Raw genomic sequence first — 16,028 nt, 5'->3', positions numbered from 1 at the left:
ACTGAGAAAGACAAAAAAGCAAAGAATCACAGTAGCAAAACTGTGCTGACTGCAACAGAAATCGGCCACCACCGAGTGAGAAATGCCCCTGCCTATGTATGAAAAAGAAACATACCTACCTGTTTTTACAGGTCTTGTATTCTACTTTAAGAATTGGCTTACAAGATTCAGCTTTTTTACCATCTCGCTGAATTTTACCTGTTGAAAGACAGTGTACGAAAATAAAGAACAATTAAGAACAAATTTAAATTAAAACAGAAAATGTGATAGGAGAAGGGGGAAGAGAAGAGATGGGCAATACATGTTTGTAATAAAATTATTATTAGATATGAAGATAGATGGAAAAAATAGAATAAAGATATTTAAATAGAAGTGAAAATTTAAAAACATATATAATCAAGTTCTATATAAATATATGATTTGATTGATGACTGTATGATTTAAATGATAGTAGTTTATGTTTTATGTTTCCTTCATATGATTTAGATTATTGTGTTTATGTTTTATGTATGACTTAAAAGACTGTAGACATCTGCAGTAGAGATGGGCACAAAATGGGCTGGTTCGTTCGCACCGAAACACGCATTCCATGGGAACGCGTGTTTATGGAACAAATGAATTTTTCCAGTCATTCCGTGGTCGGGTTCGGAGTTTCACAGACCCCACACCAGTTTCAGCCCATTGGCTGAACCCAGCGCAGGGTCTGTGAAACTGACAGCCCCTGCGCAGGAGAAAGGGGCTGTCAGTTTCACAGATCCTGCGCTGGGTTCAGCTGAAACCGGTGAGGGGTCTGTGAAACGGACAGCCTGGGCAGCAGGAGAAATGGGCTGTCAGTTTCACAGACCCCCGACGGTTCCAGTGTGGGGTCTGTGAAATGACAGCAGAAGAAAGGGGCTGTCTGTTTCAAACGCTCCGCACCAGCTTCAGCAGCTGGTGCAGGGCGATTGAAATGCCACGGAACAATGAACCATGAACTGGGAAAAGGTCGGAAGTTTATGGTTGGATGTTCTGTGGAATGCTACGAACCACAAATCATGTCGTTTTTTTGTTCCGTGCCCATCTCTAATCTGCAGTAGTGGATGTATGATTTAGATGACTGTACGATTGTGGGTCATGTTTTATGTTTGTGAGTTGATTAACAAATAAAAAAATTATAATAGAAAGAAAGAAAGAAAGAAAGAAAGAAAGAAAGAAAGAAAGAAAGAAAGAAAGAAAGAAAGAAAGAAAGAAAGAAAGAAAGAAAGAATGTACAAAGCAAACATTTTCCTTAATGGCCAATACCCTTGCAAGGACATAATTAATATAATGGCTCATGCAGTGATTTTCCTTAAGATCTATAATGGAAATAGACTGTAATTTGTTATGAGATTAAAATACTCCATGCAATGAATCCAGTTACACTGGAATTGGTTCATTGAGAGATTATCTGTAGACTCCAACCACTCAGTGAACCAAATGTTACCATGCTCAAAAATCCAGGAAAGGAGGGGGTAGCTTTTTGATTACTGAAAGGACAGGCTTAAATACAAGATGGACCTAACATAAGACTTTTAAGACCAAACGTAAGACTTTATCCTCCAGGCCAGCAGTTCACTCCAGAAACATTCTTGATAAATTAAAGGGGGGGGGGCCTCTGCCCTTGTCAATAGTCAAGGGAAACTCCCGTGTTTTCTTAATCCCAGAAGAGCATTATTTGGCCCATCAGCCAATGTATTCCAAGTACTGAGCTAGTGAACAGAAGATTGTAGTCACAGATTTTGCATATTTGTTTTCCTACTTCTATTTATTTAAAACAACTTTCCCTCACACAGTGGGACCCGAGGCAGATAATAAACGATGGTAAAATAACTCCAACTATTAAACTAAATACCAAACAGCCAGCACAAAGTAAAACAACAATTCCTAGAACATTTGCAAGACAAGTCAACGCCCTTCAAGAGGCACCAAATGCTCTCCTAAGCAGGGCTTTTTTTCTGGGGAAAGAGGTGGTGGAACTCAGTGGGTTGCCCTCGGAGAAAATGGTCACATGGCTGGTGGCCCCGCCCCCTGATCTCCAGACAGAGGGGAGTTGAGATTGCCCTCCGCGCCGCTGAGCGGCGCGGAGAGCAATCTCAACTCCCCTCTGTCTGGAGATCAGGGGGTGGGGCCACCAGCCATGAGACCATTTTCAAGAGGTTCCGGAACTCCACGGAGGGCAATCTCAACTCCCCTCTGTCTGGAGATCAGGGGGTGGGGCCACCAGCCATGTGACCATTTTCAAGAGGTTCCGGAACTCCACGGAGGGCAATCTCAACTCCCCTCTGTCTGGAGATCAGGGGGTGGGGCCACCAGCCATGTGACCATTTTCAAGAGGTTCCGGAACTCCGTTCCACCGCGTTCCTGATGAAACCCCCCCCTGCTCCTAAGCAATTTAGTTTATATAATTATCAGTAACCCCTTAGAAACCTTACCGTGTGGAATTATTATCTGGAATGGCCTGCTAGGACTTCGGAGGTTCCACAGAGTCAAACTGCCGTCTGAATGACTGCACATAAACTGCTTCCCCTCGTGATGCCACCCGATAGAATGAATCGCCTAAAAGAAGCAGCAGCAATCAAGAACAATCCATATATGAGATTTGACTTGAATCAAACCAATAAAACAATTCTTTGCACGTTTTAGGTTCCCGCAACCTGACATTACCTTTTCTTACCATTTTCAACATCTATCTCTTGGGAACCGTTTCATCTTGCATATAAAACGAGAATTAATAGCACATTTTGATATTCGTAAGGAAATATTCACATGTTCATGGAAATTCATGAGAGAAATGTTCATAGAAATGAGTCCTAATGTGCTACTCAAGTACTCCCAAGCAGAGGTGGGCACAGACCAGGAAAACCACATGGATCACCAGCCCGTGGCCCGCCAATTTTCATGGACCATGGACCACGAACTTTTCACAGACCAGCCCTGTTCACAGACCGGTTCATTGGACTGCAGTCTGTCACTTCTGGCAGCCCTGGCTCTGCTCCCTTCACACCCAGACATCCCAAACTCACAGAGAGTCTTCAGCAGCCTCTCCTCCAGCCACCCTCCAAGTTTGATCAAGATTGCATTTCAGACGTCCAAGTTACAGACCCCCAAAGCAGCTGCCCCCAGGAAACTTCCAGTAGATACTGGAGTCGCAAATGCCAATTGACTTGCATTGGCTAGCCGTTACAATGAAGCAAATTCAAACAGAAAAGGGTGTGGGAAGAGCCCCCTCATTCACCACACAGACACCTTCCCAGCCATGGCTTAGGGAATTAATTCTTCCTCATTGCTCACAGAGAGAAGAATGGGAGTTCTCTGATTGGCAAGCAGAGCTGCCTATCAAGGTTTTGAGGGCTAATATTGGTGTTGCCATGGCTGCAGAATGTCCACCCCTCTGTTGCCTAGGGAATTAATTCTTCCTCCTTGCTTGCATAGAGAAGAATGGGAGCTCTTTGCTTGGCAAGCAGAGCTGCCTATTAAGGTTTTGAGGGCTAAGATTGGTGTTGCCATGGCTGCAGTACGTCCGCCTCTCTGTTGCCAATGGAATTAATTCTTCCTCCTTGCTCACATAGAGCAGAATGAGAGCTCTCTGGTTGGCAGGCAGAGTTGGCTATCAGGGTTTTGAGGGCTAAGATGTCAAGCAGGCCTGTGACCTACCTGCCATGATGTCTTTTACTTTGCAGGATGGGGAGATAGTTTGTAGTTCTGCTATCCTATTGTCATTTTCTATGTTATTGCTAACCTGTACTCAGCTGTCATCTCAAGGCACCCGGGAATCAACAGAATGACCTTGGAGCTTACATCTCTTTCCCCTTCCAGCTTTCCCACGAGAAAACGTGCACCAAGACTAACAGACTTCTGCACGAAAAAGGGGGAGGAAAGAGGAGGGTATAACTAGCCCACTGGGCCTTGCTCTGGTATTCCTGGCAATTGCTTTGTACTGTGCCGTAATGATGGTAATCTCTTAATAAAGACCTTTAACTCATCTAGCCTGGTCTGATGAAGTGGAGTCGCCTAGGAGAATCCCCTAGCAGAGCTTGACATACGATTGGTGTTGCCATGGCTGCAGAATGTCCACCCCTCTGTTGCCTACGGAATTCATTCTTGCTCCTTGCTCCATAGAGTAGAATAGGAGGTCTCTCGTTGGCAAGCAGAGCTGTCTTTAAAGGTTTTGATGACTAAGATTGGCTGCAGAACATCCACCCCTCCCTTGCAGAATGAGAGCTCTCTGCTCGGCAGGCAGAGCTGCCTATTAAGTTTTTAAAGGCTGCAAGAGGTCTGCGGACGTCCTCTCCATTGCCTAGCGAATTGATAGATCGGCGCCAGAATGTCTGGACTCACAGACCATGGACCAACGGACTGGCCCAAATGGACCAAAATTCATGAAAAAACGGAGTCCCACAAACTGTGTTTCTCGAACCACGAATGGGGCTGGACCATGCAAAATTTTGGTCCATTTTCCAAACCGTGCCCACCTCTACTCCCAAGTATGTGAGCGTAGCACTGCCACCTTAGTAGGTAAGTATTGTTAGTTATTATTAAAAGCTTCAGTACTGAGCCTTGGAGGGGAAGTCTTCTTTTGGGATTGGGGATCCGGCCTGAACCATGGTCTGACCATTATCTACTGAAGGCAAGGGTGACTATGGCCCCAACACCACACAGAAACGGGGGGCTGTTAAAATGGTCTGCCCACAGAGGTCTATAGATCCTTTCGGGTTCCAAAATGCTCTCAGGCAGGGCTTTTTTTCTGGGAAAAGCGGTGGTGGAACTCAGCAGGTTGCCCTTGGAGAAAATGGTCACACGGCTGGTGGCCCTGCCCCCTGATCTCCAGACAGAGGGGAGTTGAGATTGCCCTCCGCGCCATGCGGCACGGAGGGCAAGCTAAACTCCCCTCTGTCTGGAGATCAGGGGGCGGGGCCACCAGCCATGTGACCAAGAGATTCCGGAACTCCATTCCACCGCATTCCAGCTGAAAAAAAGCCCTGCTCTCGGGGATTTTAGAATTCCAAACACATACTTTGTTGAGGCTGCTGCGGGAGCTTGTGCATGAAGCTCCTTGAAGCCACATACGGTTAAAAAACAAAACTAAAATGGCTTACCTCATCATAATAGACTCTCATATCTGCTCTCTTGGATCTCAGGTCCCAGAGTACTACTGTTCCATCTTCATAGCCTATCAACAGCTGAGGGGAAAAGACAAGCACAAGCAGGTTCCCAGTTTTGTTACCTTTTTAAAATGTGTCCTTAGTTATATTTAAACTATATATTCTGAGCCTTTTCTCACATCGGAGTTTAAATATCGAAAAGTAATTTCAGTCAGCCAAGGCCATTAACAAAAAGTTATCAGTCAGAATCCACTGTTACGAAAACCTAAGGAAACAGCTTGATTTCATTAAGGGAACCCAGGAGAGTTGATGGATATTGCTGCAATTCTGTTCCATGAGTAGCCACACAAGTTTTGTTACTAGGGTAGCCAGCCTCCAGGAAGTCCGGGAATAAACCGTTAGCCAGCAATTGGATTGTATAATATTCTTTTTTAAGTAAATGCAAAGTGCAAAAGTGCAAAAAGTGCCTTAATAAATATACAATATCAATAAATACAATTGATCACAATCCTTTTCCTATGTCCAAGTCGTTATGGTAAACACTTATATCCAGCAAAACTGTAGTAAACGCCACAATGGATTACATTTTAAACGGAGAACAACCCCTACAGAGAGTCCATTGTATATTATCGTCGATACATAGATGATGCCATTGTCCTGATTAAAACACGGGAGGCTGCAGAACAATTTGGACATTGGATAAACACCATCAGCCCGGATATTAAATTTACGTGGCAAGGAAGTAGTGAATGTATTAATTACTTGGATGTTACCATTCACATATCTAGTGACAGTAAATTGGGAGTAAGGCCCTTTAAAAAGAGCACGGATAGATGCTCATATCTCCATTTTTCCTCCTTTCATCCGCAACGCCTGAGATACAACATCCCTGTGGGCCAATTCTTGCAGCTCAAACGCAATTCTTCACATGAAAGGGACTTCAGGGTTAACTGTACCAAACTAGGAAAGGCTTTTTCTAGCAGAGGATATCCCCGGTCAGCTATTGTTTTGGCCGAAAATAGGGCTGCTGTTATGCCACGAGAGGATCTGTTGGCCCCCAAAGCCTGTAGTGATAATAATCGTTTGAAATGGGCTTTGGATTACACCCCCCTGGCTACCCCTATATGTCGAATTATTCGGAAACACTGGCATCTAATTGATAACATCCCTGGGTGTGAGGGGAGCCCCGCCATCGGACTTCGTAAAACTAGATCCCTTAAAGATATATTGACCCGGTCTGAATTTATTTGTGAGACCTCCGCCCAAAGTCATACTAGATCAGCTCCCAGAGGCCATTTTCGATGTGGAGACTGTAATGTATGTCCCTACATGGTTAAATTTGTGGACATGTTTCCGGATAGACGAGAAATACCACAGGGCTCTACTACATGTAAATCCTCTCATGTAGTATATGTTATTCAATGTAGCTGCCCCCTATACTATGTGGGCAATACCATACGTCCCCTCAGGACGAGAATCCAGGAACATGTTTCCAGAATAAGAAATAAAGTCAAAGAGGCGCCGTTGGTTTTACACTATTGGGATTGTCATCATAACCTGGGCGACCTTAAAATCACGGTGGTAGATTCGATCCAGGAACCATTCTCTGAAGATAGCCCCAGGAGGTTGCTGCAGCTAGAGACGAGATGGATTTTTAAGCTTCAAAGTCTCGCCCCTACCGGGCTTAATAATGAGATAGACTATTCATGCTTTCTGGGTTAAAAATACAGTTTGTTCTTCCATCTCTCCCCCTTGTGTTGTTGATGTGTAATTGTTATACTGATATATCATTTTTGTATGCTATTGTAACTATAAAAAGTTGTGTTGTACTTTAAGGGTTCGTTGTGATGTATGTAATAGGATTAATTGACTTGTTGGAGCCTGTGTATTTAAGAACGCCCTTTCCTGTATGTTTTATGTCCACGTCATCTGATATATGTTCGTTATGTATTGATAAGAAGGAGCACTGATGGCAGTCACTTTAGAGCAATTAGTAAAATGGTGATCTGTGAGTATATGTTGTATATATGTATCAAATATTGATGGTTGTAACAGGGGTTGTATATATTTATTATATATTTATACAGATGCATTTTTGTTACAGTCCAGCTTTAATTGTGCCCAAAAGAAGTGTGATACACACGAAACGGGAATTGTATAGTATGCCTGCATAATCCCGTCAGCACATCTTTGGATATTATTGCAACTTGGATTGGACTGGAGTCACCTCTTCTCTTAGCTCTGTGACTTTTATGAGTGAGCCCATTGTGGCGTTTACTACAGTTTTGCTGGATATAAGTGTTTACCATAACGACTTGGACATAGGAAAAAGATTGTGATCAATTGTATTTATTGATATTGTATATTTATTAAGGCACTTTTTGCACTTTTGCACTTTGCACTTACTTAAAAAAGAATATTATACAATCCAATTGCTGGCTAACGGTTTATTCCCGGACTTGTTGTTTCTAGCCATCACTATCCGGGTTTCTCCCTGCTGTTTTTGCTTAAGCCTCCAGGAAGTGGCTGGAGATCTCCCGGAATTACAACTGTTCTTCAGATCACAGAGATCAGTTCGCCTGGAGAAAATGGCTACTTTGGGGGGGTGGGGTTGGACTCTATGGAATTATGCCATGCCAAGGTCCTTTCCCTCTCCAAACCCCACTTTCTCCAGGTTTCTCCAGGTTTCATCCCCCAGATCTCCAGGAATTTCCCAACTTGGAGCTGGCAACCCCTATTTGTTACTGTCTGCAGGAAAGCAGGATTGTACCCTAAACTAGCTCCTATTGGATTAAGCTCTAACTCATCACCTGCCTAGCCATACCTTAGTTTCTATTTCTTGCTCGTGTTAAGAGTAGGATGGAATTTGGGGCACTTGCATATAAAGATACCTGCCAGTCAACACAGGGCTGCCAATCTCCCAGTATTCTCCCAGAATCCCAAGTGATCTAGATGATTGGGATAATTTCCCTGGAGAAAATGGAAGCTTCGGAAAGTATAGCAGAGGTCCCCAACTTTTTTGAGTGCCTTTGGAATTCTGGCATGGGCTGGTAGGCCCAACTGCAAAATGGCTGTAGCAGGAGGCAAAGCCAATGACAAAATGGCTGCCAGAAGAGGCAGAGCCAACATGAAACATCAGGAAGAGAAGTCGTGCATAACTCTAATTGTAACTGATCAACATTTTTGGCAGAACCTCAGTTTAAAAGGAACATATCATTAAAAAAAATTGCATGCATACACCTTTGCTATATGACTGAAGGTAAGATCCGTGTGCTGTGGTGGCAGCTCCTACCAAATCAAGTTTTAAAAAATCTGCATAGTCAATAAGATATCTGACAACCAATCAGAAACCTGGCTGGACAAAAGCCCCACCTGGCCCCACTCACCTTCTAAAAAACACTTGGTGGGCACCAAAAATGGCATTATGGGTACAACGGCACCTACGGGCACCACTCTAGGAGGGTACCAACAGCATGTAGTGTACAGTTGTTAACCTCCAGGTGATGGCTGAAGATCTCCTGGAATTATAACAGATCTACAGGCCACAGATATCAGTTCTCCTGGAGAAAATGGCAGCTTTGAAGTGCAAACTATGGCATTATACACTGCTGAGGTGTCTCCCCTCCCCAAACGCTACTCTGCCTAGGTTCCACACCCAAAATCTCTAGGAATTTCCCAAACTGGAACTGGTCATTTTACAGCGGAATCCTAAAAAAGAGTTACACTAGTCTAAGCCCATTGAAATCAGAATAACACTTCTTGGGATTGTACTGCTAAATGTAGTACCATGCCATTCATTTATTTTTTTAAAACATGCCTGAAAAAAGCTATTTTAAATAACTTGTTCTGTAGCACTATTTCAAGGATGTTCTGTTTCCCATTTTCAAAAACCAACTAGGGTTTTCAGTGCAAATTACAATAACATTGCTGTGAACGGTCCAGTTATTTACAATTTGGCACTACGCATTCATAAAATCACCAGTAATACCATATCCCTCTCTCATATGCTCTAAATTAGTAAGTTTTTCCATTTCTGTGTTAACGGAGAAAAAACATTTTTGGCCAAGCAAAAATGGAAAGCGACTTACTGGATTTCCTTTTTTTGCAGCCAAGGTCTCGAGCAGCCATAAAACTTCCTGAACTCTTTTAAAAGCGACGAAAAATTTCAGGCTTCATTTATTACACTCATTACTGTATTAATTCTACTTAAAATTTCAATTCAGTGTTTGTATTAGAACACATTCTACATCTGTATCAGTTAATTAAGGAATTAGTTAATTAAGCACAAAAATCAATTAACAGACTAATTATCAAGTATTTAGGCTGTAATCCTATACACACTTGCCTGAGGAGTAAGCCCCACTGAATAAAATGGGGCTTACTCAGGGCTTTTTTTCTGGGAAAAGAGGTGGTGGAACTCAGTGGGTTCACCTCGGGGAAAATGGTCACATGGCTGGTGGCCCCGCCCCCTGATCTCCAGACAGAGGGGAGTTGAGATTGCCCTCCGTGCCGCCGAGTGGCATGGAGGGCAATCTAAACTCCCCTCTGTCTGGAGATCAGGGGATGGGGCCACCAGCCATGTGACCATTTTCAAGAGGTTCCGGAACGCCGTTCCCCCGCGTTCCCCCTGATAAAAAGCCCTGTGCTTACTTCTTAGTAAGGATTACTTACTTCCCCCCCCCCCCGCCAACGTGGCAAAAATCCATTCCCTCCAGAACAGATTCCATCGTAATCGAATTCCGTTGTGTCTTACAGCAGACTCAGCCAGATTGTGTGGTTTAGACTATACAACAATCTGTCACATAAAGTATTCCAAAAGATTTTTTTTTTCACATTTCAGTGGCCTCGTAAAGTTATAGACCAAAGGGCAAAGCTGCCCAGAAATGCTCAGAAATGCCTCAGTTCTTCTTACTCACTTTGCCTTCATCTCTTGGGCTGTCACTTAAGTGTACCACAGGCCCAGGGTGAGTCTTCGTAGACCTGCAAATAGTAAAAAAAAAAATCTGTTAAAAGAGAGGGAACAAAATAGCTATTTTAGCTTGGATGCCATCAGTCATAATTACAGGGAAAATATCTGAGATGATGTTATTATATAACTAAACTGAACATAATTCCTACAGGGAAAAAACGGGAAACGTATGCATACAGACTAACTAAAATGAGGAAATCAAAGGCCTCAGCTATCTTCTGTCCCAGGTAAACTGGGGAACAGCGTTCCTAAAGTTAAAATAATAAACAGAAAACTTTTGGGGGGGAAGAATAAGCATAATTTCTGCAAAGGAAGATTGGAGGTGGAGGAGAGGGACATGAGAGAAAGCTGATGTGGTATACTGGTTACAGTGTCGGACCAGGATCTGGGACATCCAGGTTCGAATTCCCACTCTGCCATGGAAGTTACCAGTTTCCCAGGGGTGGTGGGGGATTCCCCACTCCCAGCCTTCACCCCCTGCCACCTCTCACCTGGGAAGCAGGGGGGACACAGGAACAGGCCCTAGAACTAGGGTTGCCAGACCCTTTACCTTCCCTGTGGGAGGGTGGGGACTCAGCACTCATCTTCTGTGTTTCTCATGCATGTATTTTGCACACACACACTTCTGGCAACATCACTTCCAGGTGACATCATCACGCAGGTGCAGGATCACACATGCACTTTGCAGTGGGCTGATTTGGGTTCCAAATGGGCCCAATTTGGCCCGTTTGGGGACCCAATCAGCCTGCTGAAAAGCTCTTAGGGCGGGCCGATGACATCACTACTGGGGACCCTGCACCACACGCCCAAGCACTTTAGAGCACTTCTATGTCGCTCTGGGAATGACGTCATTCCCATCAAGATGTAGAAGTGCTTACAAGTACAAGCACTACATGCACTGCCCGCATGCATGAGGAAGGTCTTCGCATTGGGCCCCCACCCCATGACCCCCCCATTCTCTGCTTTCATGCTCAGGGGACCTGGAAACTCTAATGGGTGACCTTGGGCTTGTCATGAGAGACGAGGTTCAGTGAAAAGGGAGGTGAAATTGACAGGGCCTGTGGGAAGGTGAAGATGAAATTAACAAACCCTCTGAGGAGTGATCTCTGCCAGCTCTGTGTAGAGAGGTGAAATTGACAGAGCCTTTGGCTGTCTTTTTAAACTACACTTCCCGGCTAACATTGCGTCTCCCTACACTCAGCGTCCTCGTGTAAGATGTCTCTGGTCACACATAAATACTTTTTTAAAGTGTACCTACAGCTGGATTGGGACAAGAATTATTTTAATGCCCTAAAGAAGCATATAAAAATTGTAACAAAAACAGAAGAAATATATCAGCAATGTAAAGAGGTGCTGACAAACAGCCCCAGACTTACAGCTCTATGGCCTTATTCCACATGATCACGTATCCAGAAAGGACGAAGGATTCAATATTTACAATGTGAGTATTTCCTCGCTCTGTTCCAACATAGAGCCATTTGCTTTGGAAAGGCAAATGGCAGAACGTAATCCTGAAGAAGGAAGACGTGCAAAGTTATACAGGGACAATCACAATGGCTGCCACGGCATGTTTTCAGGTGCAAAGATCATACTGAATAACACTAAAGTACGATTTCTCAAATTTTGGGAAAGACTCGCACGTTCACTCTGTGCAAGGTTTCCCCTTTAGGAATCAACAGTTATCCAATCATTGCTCCAAGTCAGCAAGAACATGCCTTTCTGGATTTTCTCTCTGTGGAGGAACAGCCCCATTGATGTGTCTTGCCGTCCAAGGCATCTGAGTACTAGTGGCAGTCTAAGTCACCACCTGGTGTGTGCCACTTGCCCATCTCTCCTGACAAAGTAGGGTTCCCAGGTGCCTGCCAGTGGCAGGCAAACTCTTGCCTGCTGATCTGCCAGCAATTTGCAGGAGGTGGCAAGCCCCCCAGAGGTTGCCCACCACCAGCAGGCACCCCAGGAACACTCGCATCATGCATATTCCTGGGAAGCATGATGACGTTACTTCCCGGAGTGACGTCATTGCACTGGCCACAGATGTGCTCCTGAGCTTCGTTTGGGGCCGATTTTGGCCCCAAATGGGATGAATCGGCCCTGCGCAGTGTGTGGGAGTGCTCACGTGGCTGGCACAGTAACATCACTCCTGGAAATGAAATCATCATGCATGCGCCAGGAGCATGCGCACACTTCGTGCACGTGTGACTGCAGACATGCTGGAGACACGAAGTAAGTGCCAGGTCTTTAGATAGATAGTAAGTTTATTGCAATTAGCCATTGGCCATAGCAAATTTGCAATTAACAAATAAAATATACAGTTGATATATACTCCATAAACTCCAAGGACTACAAAGTACAAGTACAGCAAGTACTGTTTGAAAATGTAAGGAAGTGAATGATACTCTGTGTGTTTGATGATATTGACTAAATAAGCCGCTCTAAAGTGATCATGTTTAAATAATTCGTAGCATGGTGCTGCCTTTGAATCTAAAATTGATGTACAGTCTATCTTTGCATCAAAATCATATATTCAGTTCCTGATTTCAAAATTATCAGTTGCCAAGACCAAAAAGTCATCTGGGATAGAATATCTGGAACATATACTGTCAAGAAACACAAGACACTGAGGATTTTTAGATAGTAACATGTTTATGGATTGTATAGTGTCTTTCTAGCGCAATTTCTGAATCTGGGTGTTTAGCGAACATTTAGCGCAACGCCAGGACATGCCGAGGGCGTGTGGATTCAGCCGTTGGCTAAGGGTGTTAACTCTAGTGTTTTTGTTTCTTATCCAGTATTTCATGATCTTTAATTCCATGATAGAGGGAATTCCAGTTTCAGCTCTCATCAGGGCGGCCGGTGAGCCCTTAGGGAGGGCTAAAATGTGCCTTTAAAAAAATGGTCAACAGGTTCACCAGTGCTTCCTAACATAGAAGGCATCCAACCAGTCAGCCCATCAAATGGTCTGTCCAACGTGTGTGTTGCTGGACCTATAATCTGTTCACAACCCTATGGACAATTAACCAAGTTACGAAACGGTGTATGCTTGAAATAAGCTTTAAGGAGCCAGATATATAGAAGTGTTCATGGGTGATACTAACATTGCTATCATGCACTAGAAACTCTGTAGGTCTGGTGGAGGAGGACTGTGTGCCACATTATATATTGAATTGCAGCAGGGCTGTTTTTCAGGGGGAACGTGGTGGAAGGGAGTTACGGAACCTCTTGAAAATGGTCACATGGCTGGTGGCCCCGCCCCCCTGATCTTCAGACAGAGGGGAGTTGAGATTGCCCTCCATCTCAACTCCCCTCTGTCTGGAGATCAGGGGGCGGGGCCACCAGCCATGTGACCATTTTCTCCAAGGGCAACCCACTGAGTTCCACCACCTCTTTTCCCAGAAAAAAAACCCTGAATGGAAGACTGTATATTATAATATTTATTGAGAGGGCCATTGTGATTACAATAGCAATAAGAGAAATACTTCTGTAATAATTGTTTTCAAAGTCTTTATTTCGTTAGGGCGGTCACACGACTTGCTTGTATTGTTACCATTTTCGTGATTCTCCGTGTCTGTTGCATTATTATCCTCACAACAAACACCCTGCTCCATGTGGAGCAGAAAAAATGGGGGGGGGGGACTCCCTCCCGTGCTATTTTGATAGGGGGAAACAGCTTGAGGGGGACGTCCTCCTCCCCCCATGGAGACATTCTGAGGCCATTTAGGGTCTCCTTTATTTTTAACAGCTACTCCCCAAAGCGGCTGTGTAGCTGCAGGGCATTTGAGTTGGGTATGGGAAACCCAGACTCAACTGTTTAAAAACCTGCACGTCTAGCTTATCCCCCATTGTCTTGGCAACCAGAATGGAGCAGAAAATGGGTTGTGTGGGAGAGAACCTGATGAAGGCACAAAAGCTGAGCACCATCATCAGAGACCTCGCCCAGATTCCATTGTGGAAAGCAAAATTGGCTACCTCCTCACTATCCAGTGGCCAGATTGTGTCCTCCACACAGGCAAACTGGATGTTACCACGGCATGGCTAGCTTTGTCACGCCGATTTTCTATAAATCAGAGCGATGAGTGAGGAGGGGGTACCAAACCCTTTTCCCACTCAAGGTTTTCTTACCCCAAACTGCTTCTCCTCAGCCATTTGCCCATTCAGTTTGTTTCTCCCCACCATTGCTGATTTCCCACTCATCGGAAGCAGTGATTTTGGGTGGACAAACAACAGGAGGGAAAGGGTGACACAGCCCCCTCCTCCTGGGCCATTCCTGTACTGAAATGGTCAGCCTTCCAGGTCAGCCTTCTCCTTAGTAGAAGAAAAATGTTCATGTCTCCTCTGAGTATCAATTCAGGGCCAAGCTACAAGTGACAGACGACACAGGTTGGACACTTGTCAGCTTCCCTCAAGTTTTGATGGGAAATGTAGGCGTCCTGGTCTTGCAGCTTGGCTCTCTGACGGCTGTCCAATGGACTTTTCAACTGTCACTTGTCCAACACTTCCGCCAAGCTGCCTACATTTCCCATCAGAACTTGTGGGAAGCTGACAAGTGTCCAACCTGTGTCAGGCGACACTTGTAGAGCCAAAACACACGTTAAGAAATACCTAGGTTCAGCACGTGTTCTCTTACCTCAAGGTTTGCCGGGATCTGTAGGCATCCTGGAAGCTTAAAGTTTAGCATTTACAGAGCAGCAGGGAGGGAAATACAGGCACCTGTATTTCCCTTCCCCTTCCTGCTGCTCTGTAAATGCTAAACTTGTTCTCTTACCTCAAGGTTTGCCGGGATCTGTAGGAGGCCTGGAAGCTTAAAGTTTAGCATTTACAGAGCAGCAGGAAGGGGAAGGGAAAATACAGGCGCCTGTATTTCCCTCCCTGCTGCTCTGTAAATGCTAAACTTTAAGCTTCCAGGACGCCTACAGATCCCGCAAACCTTGAGGTAAGAGAACACGTGCTGAACCTAGGTGTTTCTTAACGTGTGTTTTGGCTCCAAGTTTGGCCCTCAGTTGGCCCTTGGGACAAATTACCTGATGAAGGTTCTTGAGCCCTTTCTGCTTAATCTGCCCTGTAAAGCAAAAAGAAACGGCCTCTGCCAGGGAGGACAGTTGGCTAACTTCAACTGCTCTACTTCTGTTCTGTACAGGAATTGCCAGATCGTGATTTACATACATATAACTAAGGAAGTTGCAGCATTTGACAAGATACACAACAGCAAAAACAGTAGGATTAAACGGAAAATTTGCTTTTTGTCAAGCCTTACCGTTCTCGACTAAATTTTAGAGAATGAAGAATCGCCGGCCGTTTCTGTCTGAGGTTCCACAAATGGAGCGTGTCATCGGAACTGGCGCTGACCAAAGCACCCTGTTAAATTAGAAGAGGAGCATGACCTGATGTTACTACAAGCATGCAGACTTGGATTAGAATTTGGGTTCCTCATAAACAGTGAAATCCTAAATAGAATTACTCCAGTCTAAGCCCATTGATTAACTCTGCTTAGGATTTCACTGAAAAATGGGGTAACGTGGTTTAAGATTTCACTGAAAATGCTTAATTTTGACTGTCTCACAACTGTAGTTTTTTTAAAAACCGTTTTAAAAAGAGGAGCAGAAAGAAAAGTACGGTCATTTGTGAAAACAAGTCTAAGCCCTTCCACAATAATAAAAATGCAATAATGATGTTCTCAATGTAGGTTTGAAATCACATCAGTAAAGAATCATAAATAAGGGAAAAAACCTTGAAAGAATGATCGGGCTGGGAGGGGACTCAATTCAATGGGGAGAGGAAAAGGTCAAGCCAGTCCTCGCTAAGGTGATAATTCTGTGTTGGGACTATACCACTCAATCTGTGTGCCCCTACTTGCAATCTGAAATAGAACAGCCCAGACTGTCAACTTCAGTGAGTAATCAACTCTGGACACTGCATAGTAGTCAAACCAACAAAACACAAGC

The 16,028-nt window shown here is 44.4% G+C and overlaps 1 protein-coding gene across 4 annotated transcripts in view; it reads right to left on the bottom strand.

Annotated features, from left to right (window-relative positions):
- The window catches only part of STXBP5L (syntaxin binding protein 5L), a 100,040-nt gene that overhangs the window by 51,943 nt on the left and 32,069 nt on the right, over nucleotides 1–16,028 (bottom strand). For all 4 annotated transcript variants that reach the window (XM_055002687.1, XM_055002689.1, XM_055002688.1 and 1 more), the window contains exons 4-9: nucleotides 15,341–15,441; nucleotides 11,466–11,600; nucleotides 10,037–10,100; nucleotides 5,115–5,198; nucleotides 2,451–2,574; nucleotides 120–198 (exon numbers count right to left, since the gene is read on the bottom strand). In XM_055002687.1, coding sequence (XP_054858662.1) covers nucleotides 120–198; nucleotides 2,451–2,574; nucleotides 5,115–5,198; nucleotides 10,037–10,100; nucleotides 11,466–11,600; nucleotides 15,341–15,441 — 587 coding nt within the window. The remainder of the gene's footprint in view (nucleotides 1–119; nucleotides 199–2,450; nucleotides 2,575–5,114; nucleotides 5,199–10,036; nucleotides 10,101–11,465; nucleotides 11,601–15,340; nucleotides 15,442–16,028) is intronic.

This window comes from Eublepharis macularius, chromosome 18 (genome assembly GCF_028583425.1).
Source record: "Eublepharis macularius isolate TG4126 chromosome 18, MPM_Emac_v1.0, whole genome shotgun sequence".
NCBI lineage: Eukaryota > Metazoa > Chordata > Lepidosauria > Squamata > Eublepharidae > Eublepharis > Eublepharis macularius.
The sequence above is the reverse complement of the archived record's forward strand: the minus strand, read 5'-3'. Positions and strand labels throughout refer to the sequence as shown.